Source organism: Capricornis sumatraensis, chromosome 2, assembly GCF_032405125.1.
Source record: "Capricornis sumatraensis isolate serow.1 chromosome 2, serow.2, whole genome shotgun sequence".
Taxonomy (NCBI): domain Eukaryota; kingdom Metazoa; phylum Chordata; class Mammalia; order Artiodactyla; family Bovidae; genus Capricornis; species Capricornis sumatraensis.
In genome coordinates, this window is record NC_091070.1 from 135,626,557 (window position 1) to 135,640,672 (window position 14,116).

Here is a 14,116-nt window from a genome sequence, read left to right on the forward strand (position 1 = left end):
GTAATTGACTATACGTCATTTTCAAGTTTCAGTTTTATAGCTTTTATTAGCAAATTACTTCGTAATGTATTGTGACAAATTATTAAACCAAGTGAATAGTCTTATTTTTATTGTTAAATAGTTTCTAAAATAAAGAATCAACATTTATTATATTGGATCATTTTGAGTTCAATGATAGTAAATGTTAAAACATACATATGTACTCCTGTTTATTCCTACTTTAAAATACTTAGGGTATTAATATAATCTGTATATTTCCAGTATCTAGTTTTTTTAGAGAGATGAATAAGACAGGTAACTTTCTTACAGATGGAGCTTACACTTTAGAGGCCAATAAAAAGCAAACTAATAAACAATGTAATTTTAGGTATTGGCTAGTGCTATTAAAAAATTATCAAGGTAAGAGAAAGTAACAAGGTAGACAGGGGAAACCTATGCTAGACAGGCTAGAGGAGGTCTCACCAGGAAGTGCCATTTGCATAGAGACCTGATGAGAAGAACAAGCCATGCCAGGACCCTAGGAATAGACCATAGGTCAAGATGCTGAGGCAGGAATGGGTTTGGTTTAATCATGACACTACAGGAAACCAGTGTGGCTGGAATTGAGTGAACCAAAGGAGGGAGGCAGGAGAATAAACCAGAGGCAGGGTTTTGTAGGCATTTTAAAAAGCAGAATAAGAATCCTTTGGAAGATTTAAAACAGGGAGTGATATGGTCTGAAATTTTAAAATATAATTTTGAGTTATAGGGACAGTGGATTATAAGTATAATTATTAGTGAGAAAGCAACTGGACCAGTTCCATGGGAGATGATGGTGGCTTGGACTAGGGTTGTAGAGCGAGAGGTATAATAGTAAGAAGCGACTGAATTAGGAATGTATTTTAATTTATTTTCATTAGATTTGGGCAGGGAGGGAAAAAGGAATCAGTGCTGATTCCTAGGTTTTTGGCATGAGCAAAGCAGATGGTGCCATTAATTGAGATGAGGAAGACAGGTAGGGAGAGAAACAGGTTTAGGCAAGAAAAGCAAGAGTTTGCTTTAAACAAGTTAAACTTAAGATGACTGTTAAGGCAATCAAATGAGGTGTCGAATAGCTACATGTATACTAGCCTGAAGCTCAGGTGAGAAGTCAAAGTTGGAGATGAAATGTGCATGGATGGTGTAAGTATCTAAATGGCTGTGGTAGCATGGTACTAGATGAAATTTCATAGCAGGTGAAAGGAAACAAATTTGAAAGCTGACTGCTGGGATTCACCAGAATTTAAGTCAGGAAGAAGAGGGCAGTCATCAAAGGAGACTGGGGTGTAGTGGCCCTGAAGGCGAGGAGATAGGAGGAGTGAGAGGGTTTCAAGGAGACAATGGCAGCTGTGTCGTGTGGCTGTGTAGGTGTTACCAAATACTGCTCATGTAATTAGGTCTTCAGTAATTTAAATTGTTTCAACTTTCAATGTACTATATTGATGTTAGGCTTTTATATACTGTAGTGTCTTAAAGTAATAGGAGGCCTGTGAAATCTATACGTACTCTGTAACGTAAATCAAATCTCTTTTCTTGAATTTAGGAGACCTCACCAAACAGCTTCCTATAATGGTGGTGGGGGAACACAAAGACAAAGTGATTCAGTGCAGATGGCACACCCAGGATCTTTCCTTCCTGTCATCCTCTGCAGACAGAACTGTAACCCTCTGGACTTACAATGGATAGAGTACAGCCAATGTCAGTCTATGCAGTGAAAGCAGAGACTTAAGACTACTGAGTTGAGAACATTACAAAACTGAAGATGGATTGACCTGGAAAGTGGCTTAGCACGAGGAAGCCCCTTATTACCATGTACCCCTGTGATAGGAGCTGTTGGGTGGTGTTATTCTGCAGTGCTTTGAGTCTTCCATGTGAGCTCGTGCTGCTGTGACCTGCTGTATGTAGTCTTGTTGCCAAAGTCTGCGGAAGAGCTCTTATGTTGTCAGTGTGCACTCAAAGTCAAGGTGGATGATGTGTATTCGTTCGGTTTAGTATTAAACGCATTCCTTGATCTTTGCCTAAATAAGTTTTATATACATACTGAAACTGAACTATACTTTAAGCATATTACTACATGTAATGCAACCAAGTTCTACACAGATTAAACATAGGTATTCAGAAATTACTTTTGCTTTTCTCACAACCCCTGAGGATACTGTCTCACTTTTCAGCTAGAGGTCAGAATTTTATGTCTCTCCAGAGTTACATTGTTACTTTAACTAAGGATCATTATGGAGTTTTAAAATGGATGGAAAACTGCTTCTTAGTGCATTATGTGGTATAGGCCTTTTCTTTTTTCTTAAACCCAGGGATATAATTATTACTTTGTCATATTATTTTGTTTCAGGCTTAAAAGGTAAACGTGTTTGCTTCAGAAACTTGTTCATTTCAATTTTTTGAATGCAACAAGATACCTCCCTTCTAAACTGTACTGTAGGCAGAGCAGCAGTGTTATGTGATGCAACACTTGATGGTACAGTAAATTTACTGGCTAGCATTTTTCCTCTTAAAAATTGAAAACTTTGCCATAGACTATAGCATGGCTTGAAATGCTATGTCTGCATGATAATTTAAAATGGGAAATTTAAATTTTGCACTCCAAAAGCTTATTTGGACTTTTTTTTTCCTGCACTGTTTTGTGTAATTCAGAATAATGGTTTTATTTCTATGGTATTGTAGATCCTAACATTTATGTACCTTTATTTTCATATTGTACAGTAATTTACTTTAAATTATTAAATAGGCTATTTATTTTAAATGCATTTGAGTTGGTTCTAATTATTGAACTGTCCGTGCACTGTATGTAGCAAGCATTTTTAATCAATTGTATACAAGTGGAAAAGGTATTAGAAGTGTAACTGTGCTATTATTTCAATAAAGACCTCTTCACACCTAAACTACTCCTGTCTCTCAGTGTCTGTGGTTTTAAATCTAGAATGCTTTTTCTCCAGTTTACTCGGCAACTTTTGTGTCTTCTCTTTTATTCACTATCTAGAGAACTTTCTATCCTGAATATCCTGTGAAAGTTGATTAGTAAAAGCCAGGCAAAATGTATAAATTCTAAGTTAGACTGCAGCTACATTGAATTGAGTACTTTCGAAACGAAATCTGATTAGTTTGTAGCTATTCAGTAGTACCATTTTCCTACCTCTGAGGTATGCAGAAGGGAATTTTGCTAAAAACAGGCCAGTTCTTTAGTGTACTTTCATACTTAGTACTACACATTCTAGATATCATAGCAGGTCATTAGCGTTGAGTTTAAAAGTAGGGAAAAAAAGGCCGGGGGCAATTTCCTGAGGTAAACCAGATCAACTTCATGGTAAAAAGTGTTTATAAAATTATGTTTTCTACCTCCATCACTGTCAGGGAGAAAACTTGAAGATCTTCCCATATGTTGGGTATTCATTTTCCCTTTGCAGTGCATTAGATAATAAGCACTAAAAGTTACCTTATTTCACTAGCTATCTGGTTACATGTCATTTTTTCTGTGTATCCTCACTGTCTTCTGCATGGAAGTAAATAGATTTCTTGGAGCTTCATGTGAAAGAGAAGAGAACTGGAATATCTACGTTCTCTGACTCCTCAGTTGGGGGGTTCATGGAAGGAGAGTGGGGATGGGGGGGTGGTACAGACCTTGATTTCTCCCTGGCAGAAGCTTCAGAGGTCTGATTCAAGTTTCATTTTTATTTTATTTTTTGGCCATGCCATGCAGCTTGTGGGATCTTAGTCCCCCGACCAGGGATTGAACCTGTGTCACGACAATGAATGTGCTGAGTCTTAACCACTGGACTTCAGGGAATTACCCAAATTTCAATTTTTAAATGTTTAAGTGTTTTTAAAATTTGAGATAAGCCAAAAGACATAACAGTGAAAGGGTAACCCATGAAATCAGAGAAAATACTTGCAAGTCATGTCTGATAATGGATTAATATTCAGGATATATAAAGGTCTCCTATCAAAAATCTAATTTAAAAATGGGCGAAAGACTTGACATTTCTTCAAAGATGACAGACAAATGGCCAATAAGCATGTGAAAAGATACTCTATCACTAATCATTAGGGAAATGCAACTGAAAACCACCTCACACCCAGTAGGAGATCCACTATATAAAAAAAGAATAACAGGGGCTTCCCTGGTGGTTTAGTGGTTGAGACTGTGCTCCCAGTGCAGGGGGTACAGGTTTGATCCCCGATGCAGGAACTAAGATCATACATGCTACTGCAGTGGCCAAAAAACAACAAGTAGGATGTGGAGAAACTGGAACTCTTGTGCACTGTTGAAGGGAATACAAAATGGTGCAGCCATTGTGGAAAACAGTATGGTGGTTCCTTAAAAAAATGAAAAACAATTACTGTTTGATCCAGCAATCCCACTTTAGAGGTATATATGCTCAAAATAACCAAAATCAGGGTCACAGAGATATTGTACATTGATGTTCATAGCAGCGTTACAAGAGCCAAAAGGTGAAAGAAACGAGTCCAACATAAATAAGCTGTGGTATACAATACAATGGAATAATTTCAGCCTTTAAAAAGGAAGGACATTTTGATACATGTTATAACATGGTTGATCCTTGAGGATATTATGCTAAGTGAAATAGGCCAGTCACAGAAAGACAAATATTGTATGATTCCACTCAAGGTACCTAAGGTAGACAAATTCATAGAGATGAGTATCTTTGGTGATTGCCCTGGGCAAAGAGGAAATAATGAATTTTACAAGGTGCACAGAGTTTCAGTTTTGCAGGAGGAAAAGATTTATGGAGATGGGTGGTGGTCATACTTGCACAACAATATAAATGTCCTTAGTGACAATTCCACTCTTAAAAATGGCTAAGATGATAAATTTTGTGTCAGGTGTATTTTACTTTAAAAAAAATTGTGAAAAGCAACACGCACACTCAAGTGTACCACATAATATGCCAAATTTTAACATACTTTGAAATTTGCTGCCAATAACTTACAGACACCTCTCATTCCTCCTAATGTGTAAAATTCATTATTTTCCTCTTTGGAGAATTTTCTGAACCTGCAAGGCCAATACTTAAGGACAAAAATCAAAGCAAAACTTACTATTTCCAATTACCACAAAGCGTGCACTCTCCAAACCCTGCCCAGTACCCAATACTACAGGACTACTGTTGTCATTAACCATGCCCCATTAAAAAAATTACGCTCAGAACAGATTTATGTTTTATTGCAAATGTTAAGTATTCGAGAACTTAGAGAAAATAAATCGATAAGAAAATACGCTTCGTACCCGTTTAATATATTTGGCTTCGAAGTAAGATTTCACTTGCAGCGACCAACTTATGAGGATAAAGGAACGCAGGCCTAAAACAGGCCGACGGAGGCCGGCCCCGCCCCCTTGACGGGCCAATCAGCCGCGCGTCCGGGAAGGACGTACAGCCGCCGGCCGAGCAAATCGATGAGGACGCGCGCCAGGCAGGCCCCTAGCTGAAGTGCTCGGCGGCTTGCGGGGCGGCTGGCCACCTTCACCAGCTGCCAAGTCTGGTGTCTGTCTTCCCGGAGAGGCAGGAGGGCGACCCGAGACGTGAGTCCGCGAGGTCGGTTGCGTTTGTGCAGCGGGCGGGTTCCGTGGGCGGCGGCGCAGGCGAGGCCAGGGGCGCTGTCGGGGCCTGCGGGGGACTTCGGAGCGCGGCGTCGACCGGGGTGGGCGAGCGACCTGCCCCCTTATCTTACCGGCCAGTTGACGGCCTTAACTCTGGTTGCCGCGCGGTTGCTCTCACTTTGCGCGCTTCGAAGGGCGTCCTCCTGAAAAGGGGCAAGACGCGCAAAACGAGACGCGAGCAAACGTTGACTTTTGTTGGCTTCAGTTATCTCTGAAAACTTAAAAAACAATCTGAACGAATACCGCCAGCAGAATGGCTCGGATTTGGTTGTAGTTTTCAAAAACTCCAAATTAATTTGAATGTTAAAATTAGAGATGAATATTTATGAGTGGGTGGTGAAAAACAATGACATTTTTCACAATGATGGTGGTTATGAAGGTGTGGTCCCCAGACTAGCTTTATCATCATTACTATCATCGTCGTCCTCATCTAAGAACTGTTAGAAATGCTCTGAAGTTTGAGAACCACAGTTCCAGGAAACTACACAAATGCACGCGAACTAAATTGCAACCCCCGACTCCTATGCCCTTCAGTTGACTTTAATATCCAAGTTAATTTTCTTACTCATTTCACGTGTAAATTCGTTGAAATCAGATGCTCCTCTTTTATGCCGATTTCCACTCAGTGGCTGGCAATGTTTTTGGAGATCTCTTTGTTGGTAGCTGCCCAGACGAGTATCTCCTGTTACAGCCCACTCTGCATTCCCACTTTGTAGAGATGGGATTCCGCAGTTCCTACCCGCCTTCTCAGAATAGCCCCTCAGGACCTTTGGCATCTTGCTCTGGAGAGGCAGTTTTTAGGTAGAGCCAGTATGGGTTGGAGGGCTTCCCTGATAGCTCTGTTGGTAAAGAATCCGCCTGCAATGCAGGAAACCCCGGTTTGATTCCTAGGTCAGGAGGAACCTCTGGAGAAGGGGTAGGCTACCCACTCCAGTATTCTTGGATTTCCCTTGTGGCTCAGCTGGTAAAGAATCCGCCTGCAATGGGGGAGACTTGGGTTCAATTCCTGGGTTGGGAAGATTTCCCTGGAGAAAGGAAAGGCTACCCACTCCAGTATTCTAGCCTGGAGAATTCCATGGACTGTATAGTCTGGGTTGGGCCACATAATAGCTGAGTGGTCTTGGGCAAGTTACTTGTTTTTCTGATCTGTAAAATGAAGATAACAATGGTACTACTTCTAAGAGTTCTTGTGAGGATTAAATGAATGAATGTAATAGGTTTTGCTTGCTACTATTATTTAACAACTTTAACATTAGCGTCAAAGACTGACAGATGAAAAAATTGATTAAAAAAATAAAAACTAGGGGAGAGAGACTGCTGCTGCTGCTGCTGCTGAGTCACTTCAGTCGTGTCCCACTCCGTGTGACCCCATAGATGGCACCCCACCAGGCTCCTCCGTCCCTGGGATTCTCCAGGCAGGAACACTGAAGAGGGTTGCCATTTTCATCTCCAATGCATGCGTGCATGCATGCTAAGTCGCCTCAGTCATGTCCAACTCTGTGCGACCCTGTGGACAGCAGCCCACCAGGCTCCTCCATCCACAGGATTTTCCAGGCAAGAATACTGGAGTGGGGTGCCATTTCCTTCTCTGGAGAGAGACTAATGACTGACAAATAATAGAATCACAGATAGCGCCACTGAACTAAACCAACATAAGGTGCTTTTCCTTAACACTTTGGCTGAGATGGTAAAGAATCTCCCTGCAATGCAGAAGACTTGGGTTCAATTCCTAGATTGGGAAGGTCCCCTGGAGGAGGACATGGCAACCCGCTCCAGCATTCTTGCCTAGAGAATCCCTTGGACAGAGGAGCCTGAAGGGCTGCAGCTCACGGGGTTGCAGAGTTAGACATGACCGAACGACTAACACTTTGGCTTCACTCTTTGCGCTCATAGTGTAGTCTGTAGGCCAGCATCTCTGCCATCACTGGGAGCTTGTTAGAAGTGCAGAAGCTCATGCCCACCTCCGATTTACTCAGTCAGAAGCTGTTTCTTAACAAGATCTCCACCAGGTTTGGATGCGGCTTTGTATGGAGGATGTGTGAGATCACCTGTGAGATTTCTCAAGTCAGGGACCGGAGGGGTTTGGCAGATTTGCAGCTGCTTCCATTATTCTGCTTCACCTCCTGGTCTTGTATCATTTCTGCATTGCTGATCCCTACCCCTAGGGCTGCTGATCAATATTGGAGAAAATAGCATAGCTGCCAATAGCATTACCTTGCGGGGTTCATAGTCAAAACTCAGCTGCTTGACAGTTTTCTGATTTATCTCCCTTTGCAGAATGCCTCCTATTTTTCCAAATCTCCATTCTCCATCCCACCTGTGCTCACAGAGACAGTCCGGGTTTTCCAGTGGTCTTTTTTTTCTGTCCTCTTAATAATCACAATGTGAACTCTGAGCTTCTCTTTTTCTTTCGAGCCTTTGTTTCCATCCTTCCTCATTCATTTCTATTGATGTGCTCAGTCACTCAGTTGTGTCACTCAATTCTTTGTGGCCCTATGGACTGTAGCCTGCTCCTCTGCCCATGGAATTTTCCAGGCAAGAATACTGGAATGGGATGCCATTTCCTTCTCCAGGGGATCTTCCTGATCCAGGGATCAAACCTGCCTCTCTTGCATCCTCAGGTGGATTCTTTACCACTAGCGTCACCTCAGAACAGTTGATTTCAGACATTTCAAGATCTAGGATCTGCACTCCTCTTATATCCCAGGGAAATCATGAGAGCAGTAAAGCCCCAGAGGTGGCAAACTGTCCTACCAGAAAAGCTCTGTTGATGAAGTCATGTAAACCTGTTGCCTCTGAAAATCGTTAAGTGTAGCCATGATTTCATACACTGCCGTCTTTTCTGAATCTGCTCAGTTCAGACTCTCTTTGTCATTGTCAGCTACTTAGTTCTTTTTTTTTTTTTAATATTATCAACCTTTATTTCTTAAGCAATAATGCAAATTGTTCCTTGCATGTAGGTTGCTAAGCTATGGCCTGAAAGTGTTTTGGTTGACCATAAGTGCAATTCTGTGTGGTCCCAAAAAGCATAGGCATTCCCTCAATCTTTTTTTTTTTATTTGTCCATGGACTCAGCTTCCCTCTGTTAGGTGTTTTTTTTTTTTTTACTTTATTTTACTTTACAATACTGTATTGGTTTTGCCATACATCAACATGAATCCGCCACGGGTGTACACGTGTTCCCCATCCTGAACCCCCCTCCCACCCCATACCATCTCTCTGGGTCATCCCCGTGCACCAGCCCCAAGCATCCTGTATCTTGCATCGAACCTAGACTGGCGATTCATTTCTTATATAATATTATACATGTTTCAATGCCACTCTCCCAAATCATCCCACCCTCTCCCTCTCCCACAGAGTCCAAAAGACTGTTCTGTACATCTGTGTCTCTTTTGCTGTCTCGCATACGGGGTTATTGTTACCATCTTTCTAAATTCCATATATATGTGTTAGTATACTGTATTGGTGTTTTTCTTTCTGGTTTACTTCACTCTGTATAATTGGCTCCAGTTTCATCCACCTCATTAGAACTGATTCAAATGTATTCTTTTTTACTCACGCCTTGCAGTTTGATGGATCTTAGTTCCTTAACCAGGGATTTATCCCCGGCCCATGGGGTCGTGAAGAGTTGGACACGACTGAGCAACTTCACTTTCACTTTTCACTTTCATGCATTGGAGAAGGAAATGGCAACCCACTCCAGTGTTCTTGCCTGGAGAATCCCAGGGACGGGGGAGCCTGGTGGGCTGCTGTCTGTGGGGTCGCACAGAGTTGGACACGACTGAAGCGACTTAGCAGCAGCAGCAGCATGGCAATGAAAGTGCGGAGTCCTAATCACTGGACTGCCAGGGAATTCCTTAGTTCTTTTATTTTCATTGAAAATGGCTGACTTACATTGTTGTGTTGGTTTCTGCTCTACAGAAGAGTGATTCAGTTATACGTGTGTATATATACATTTCTTTTTTCTTTTCCATTATGGTTTATCATGGGATACTGAATATAGCGCTCTGTGCTGTAGAGTAGGACCTTGTTTATCCATTTCAGATATAGTAGCTTGCATCTGCTAACCCTAAACTCCCATTCCATCCCTCTCCCACCCCCTCCCCCTTGGCAACCACAAGTGTGTTTTCTCTTCACCTACTTAGTTCTTAACTGCTTAGAATTAGGCTCTTCATCATTTTATGAAAGTCATTTCACAGATGACCAACTAATTAACCAATCCAGTGACTTTTTTCAGACTTTATTTTCCTCAGCTTCTCAGGAGTATTTAATATAGTTGACTAACAGCTCCTTCAGATTAAGCCCCTCTTGGTTTCTGCACTTTGCATGTTTTTAGCTTGCCTTCGATTACTCTCATTAGTCTTGAGTCTCCTCTTTTATATTTGAATCTTCTCAAGGCTTTATTCCTTAGCTTAAGTCCTTTTTTCCCTAATAAAGTATACCGTTATCCAGTATTTCTAAGTATCTCTGGAGCGTCCGAGGGATCTTAGGAGGCCATTCCCATCATTATTGTTATCTAGTGTTTTGACTTCACATTTTTAAACATAAAGTTAGTTTTTTCAAAAAACTCTCAGTTGTTTATTAAGTTGATCAGTATACTTGATTAGTCCCCATACTCCTTGGTTCTTTTAGTCACACCTTTCTTCATTGCAGTTAAACTTCTTTAACGTATCAAGAGTCTGTGGGTTGTTGACTTTGTTAGTTTTTTATGTCTGAGGAAATTTGTGTTAGTTTGCTAGGGCTGCCATGACAGAGTACCCCAGACTGGGCAGCTTAGACGACAGAAATTTCTCTCAGTTTTGGAGGCTACAAATCCAAGGTCAAGGTGTCTGCAGAGTGGGTTTCCTGTGGTCTCTCTGGCTTGCGGGTGGCCGTCTTCTTGTGCCTTCATGTCATCCTCCCTCGGGCCTGCCTGTGACCAGATTTCCTCTTATAAGGACGCCAGTCAGAGTGGAGGAGGGCCCATGCTAATGACCTCATTTTAACTTAATCACCTGTTTAGAGATCCTGCCTTCAAATATTCTGAGGAACTGGGGGTTAGGACTTCAACATATGAATTTGGTTGGAGAGATATAGTTTAGGTCATAACAGTAGCTTAATTAGTCTTTCCCATAGGGTGAAAAAAAACCTTTTGTAAAATGTGAAATAGACATACATACAGAAAAGTGTGTAAAATACAAATGTTCACCTTAGCGAGTTACTAAAGAGCAAGCACCTGTGTAATTACTGTCCGGGTTAAGGAGTAGAACATTGCCAGTGCCCTTGTCTCATTCCTGATCGCAGAAGGAAGGGTCTCAATATTTACCAAGTGTAGTGCTTGCTATAGTACTCTGACAAAGTTTCTTTTATTCTTGGTTTGCTAAATGTTTTCTTTTAGTCATGAATGAGTTTTCCTTCTTTGATACTGGTTTTGGGGGCCTTCTCTTTTTGTTAATATTATATATAGGGTTATCAGTTTTATTCGTCATTTCAAAGAACCAAGTTTTGGTTTTATCATCTTCCCTATTACCTGTTTTCTTATTTCTTTTTATTCTTTATTTTTGCATTGAATTCTTTCCATGGTTATTTCTCAGGCCTCAGCTACTTTCCTCTTATGCGTGCATTGGTCAGCACTGTGCTGAATACTCAAAGGGGTCTGTTTTGATACCAGTTCTCTCAGACTGGGCGTCCGCCAGTTTAGTTCTGACACTGCCTATCCAGAGTTAGTGTACACCCTGCAAGATAAAGTTACAAGACTTTGCCCACATAAGATGCGTGTCTTGGAGGCCACCTGTACTTTTAACCAACTAACTATAGATTGAGTGGTTCCCACAACCCCATCAGATCAGATGATTCACTAAAATGACTGAAGGCACTACAGTTAATGGTCATATTACAAAGAATATAGACGAAGATCAGCCAAAGGAAGAGACAGACAGGGCAGGTCTCGGGGGGAGAGTGCAGAGCTCCTGTGTCCTCATGGAAGCCAGGTGTTTCATCATCTCAGCACATCAGTGTGTCACCAGCCAGGATGCTCCTCTGAGTTGCAGTGTCCAGAGGTTTTTTTTTTTTCCTGACTATATATATTTTATTGACGTATAGCTGACTTACAGTGTTTCAGGTGCACAGCAAGGTGATTCAGTTACACATATGCACATATGTTATTTTTCAGATTATTTTTCATTATAGATTATTATGAGATATTGACTATAGGTCCCTGTGCTATTCAGTAAGCCCTTGTTGCATATCTGTTTTTTAAAATTAGACATCTAACATTCTATTCATACTAAGTCAAATGAGTAGACTCAATGTCAAAAAAATTTTTAGTTAGGCAAAATTAATAAGTTTTCTAAAATATATATATTATGCATACTATTTATTATAGAATAGTATAATATACCGGAGAAAGCGATGGCACCCCACTCTAGTACTCTTGCCTGGAAAATCCCATGGACAGAGGAGCCTGGTAGACTGCGGTCCATGGGGTCGCGAAGAGTCAGACACGACTGAGCGACTTCACTTTGACTTTTCACTTTCATGCATTGGAGAAGGAAATGGCAACCCACTCCAGTGTTCTTGCCTGGAGAATCCCAGGGATGGGGGAGCCTGGTGGGCTGCCATCTATGGGGTCACACAGAGTCGGACACGACTGAAGTGACTTAGCAGCAGCAGCAGTATAATATACATATATTATGCTATACTATATATAAATATAAATACAAAAACTTTTCTGTGCTTGATAAAGGCCTCAAAAAAATTTTTAAAAAATGGAGAAATTGGAAAACATAATCTAAATGAAATGGGAGTGCTGAATATGAAATAAGAAAGTAAAACTAGATAAAAGTAAAAGATCATCGTATGGTCCAGTTTTTTTTTAAATAAACATGGCTGCTAGTTAAAAACCTATCTGGAGCTCTGGAGGAAAAAAAAAGCAATACCTGAGCAATTGTGTCAGGATTTTAAAAAGTGATTAAAGGTTTTTATATTAAATGGTAGTTTTGGTGATACAGAATTCTATTATTTTCCTGTTGACCAATCATGAAACAGTGGTATTGAGTACTAGTTACATAATCACAATAGTAAAAGATGTTTATCAGTTTTCATAATCAATAGCCAGACCAAAAAAAAAGATAATTACAATTGCAAGCCATAATGGGAACATGTGCTGTGCTTAGTGACTCAGTTGTCTCCAACTCTTTGCGACCCCGTGGAGCCTACCAAGCTCCTCTGTCCAGGCAAGAATACTGGAGTGGGTTGCCATGCCTTCCTCCAGGGGAATCTTCCCAACCCAGGGGTTGAACCCAGATCTCCTGCATTGCAGGTGGATTCTTTACCATCTGAGCCACCAGAGAAGCCCAGTGTAAAATAATTACATACAATTTGGAAACTCAAGCAGAGTGCTGTGGTAAGTGGAAATGCATCTGTGTACATGTTTTCATCTGCCCAGCCAGTCTGTGTCTTTTGGTTGGTGCATTTAATCCATTTAAATTTAAGGTAATGATTGATATGCATGATCCTGTTACCATTTTCTTAATTATTTTGGGTTCATTTTCTGTAAGTCTTTCCCTTCTCTTGTGTTTCCTGCCTGAAGAAGTTCCTTTAGCTTTTGTTGAAAAGCTGCTTTGGTGGTACTGAATTCTCTTAACTTTGGCTTGTCTGGAAAACTTTTGATTTCTCCATCAGATCTGAAGGGGAGTCTTGCTGGGTAGAGTATCCTTGGTTGTCTGTTTTTCCCTTTCGTCCCTTTCAGTATATCATGCCATTCCCTTCTGGCTTGTAGAGTTTCTGTTGAGAAATCAGCTGATAACCTTACGGGCATTCTCTTGTATGTTGTTTGTTGTTTTTCCTTGTTAATATTTTATCTTTGTCTTTATGATTACTGTGTGTATCAGTGTGTTCCTCCTTAGCTTTGTCCTGCTTGAAACTCTCTGTGCTTCTTGGACTTGGTTGACTACTTCCTTCCCCATGTTAGGGAAGTTCTCATCTGTTAGCTCTTCAGATATTTTTCAGGTCCTTTCTCTCTCTCTTCTCCTTCTGGGACCCCCATGGTGCAAATGTTGGTGCGTTTAGTGTTGTCCCAGAGGTCTGTTGGGCTGTCTTCCTTGTTTTTTCATTCTTTTTTTACGTTATGTTCCGTGGCAGTGATTTCTGTCATTCTGTCCTCCAGGTCATTTATCCGTTCTTCTGCCTCAGTTATTCTGCTATTAATTTCTTCTAATGTATTATTCATCTCTGTTTTTTGTTTTTGAGTTCTTCTAGGTCTTTGGTAAACATTTCTTGCATCTTCTCCATTGTTTTCTGGAGCTCTTGAACCATCTTCACTATCGTTATTCTGAATTCTTTTTCTGGAAGGTTGCCTGTCTTCACTTCATTTAGTTTCTTTTCTGGCCTTTTATCTTGTCCCTTCATCTGGGACATCACTTTCTGGTTTTACATCCTAATTAACTTTCTGTAATGTGATTTTTGCTCCAGCTCCTGTGGATTGTG

General features: G+C 40.8%; 2 protein-coding genes across 5 annotated transcripts in view; both read left to right on the forward strand.

Moving 5' to 3' along the window:
- WDR47 (WD repeat domain 47) overlaps positions 1 to 2,867 on the forward strand; it is a 41,425-nt gene extending 38,558 nt beyond the window's left edge. For all 3 annotated transcript variants that reach the window (XM_068964674.1, XM_068964676.1, XM_068964675.1), the window contains one exon: positions 1,562 to 2,867. In XM_068964674.1, the coding sequence (XP_068820775.1) occupies positions 1,562 to 1,704 (143 nt within the window). In that variant the 3' untranslated portion in view covers positions 1,705 to 2,867. The remainder of the gene's footprint in view (positions 1 to 1,561) is intronic.
- A 2,592-nt stretch (positions 2,868 to 5,459) lies between these two features.
- Positions 5,460 to 14,116, forward strand: part of CLCC1 (chloride channel CLIC like 1) — a 34,701-nt gene continuing 26,044 nt past the window's right edge. The window contains exon 1 of one of the 2 annotated variants that reach the window (XM_068964343.1): positions 5,460 to 5,585. The gene's annotated coding sequence lies outside the window, so the exon portion shown is untranslated. The remainder of the gene's footprint in view (positions 5,586 to 14,116) is intronic. The other variant, XM_068964342.1, reaches the window with a different exon arrangement.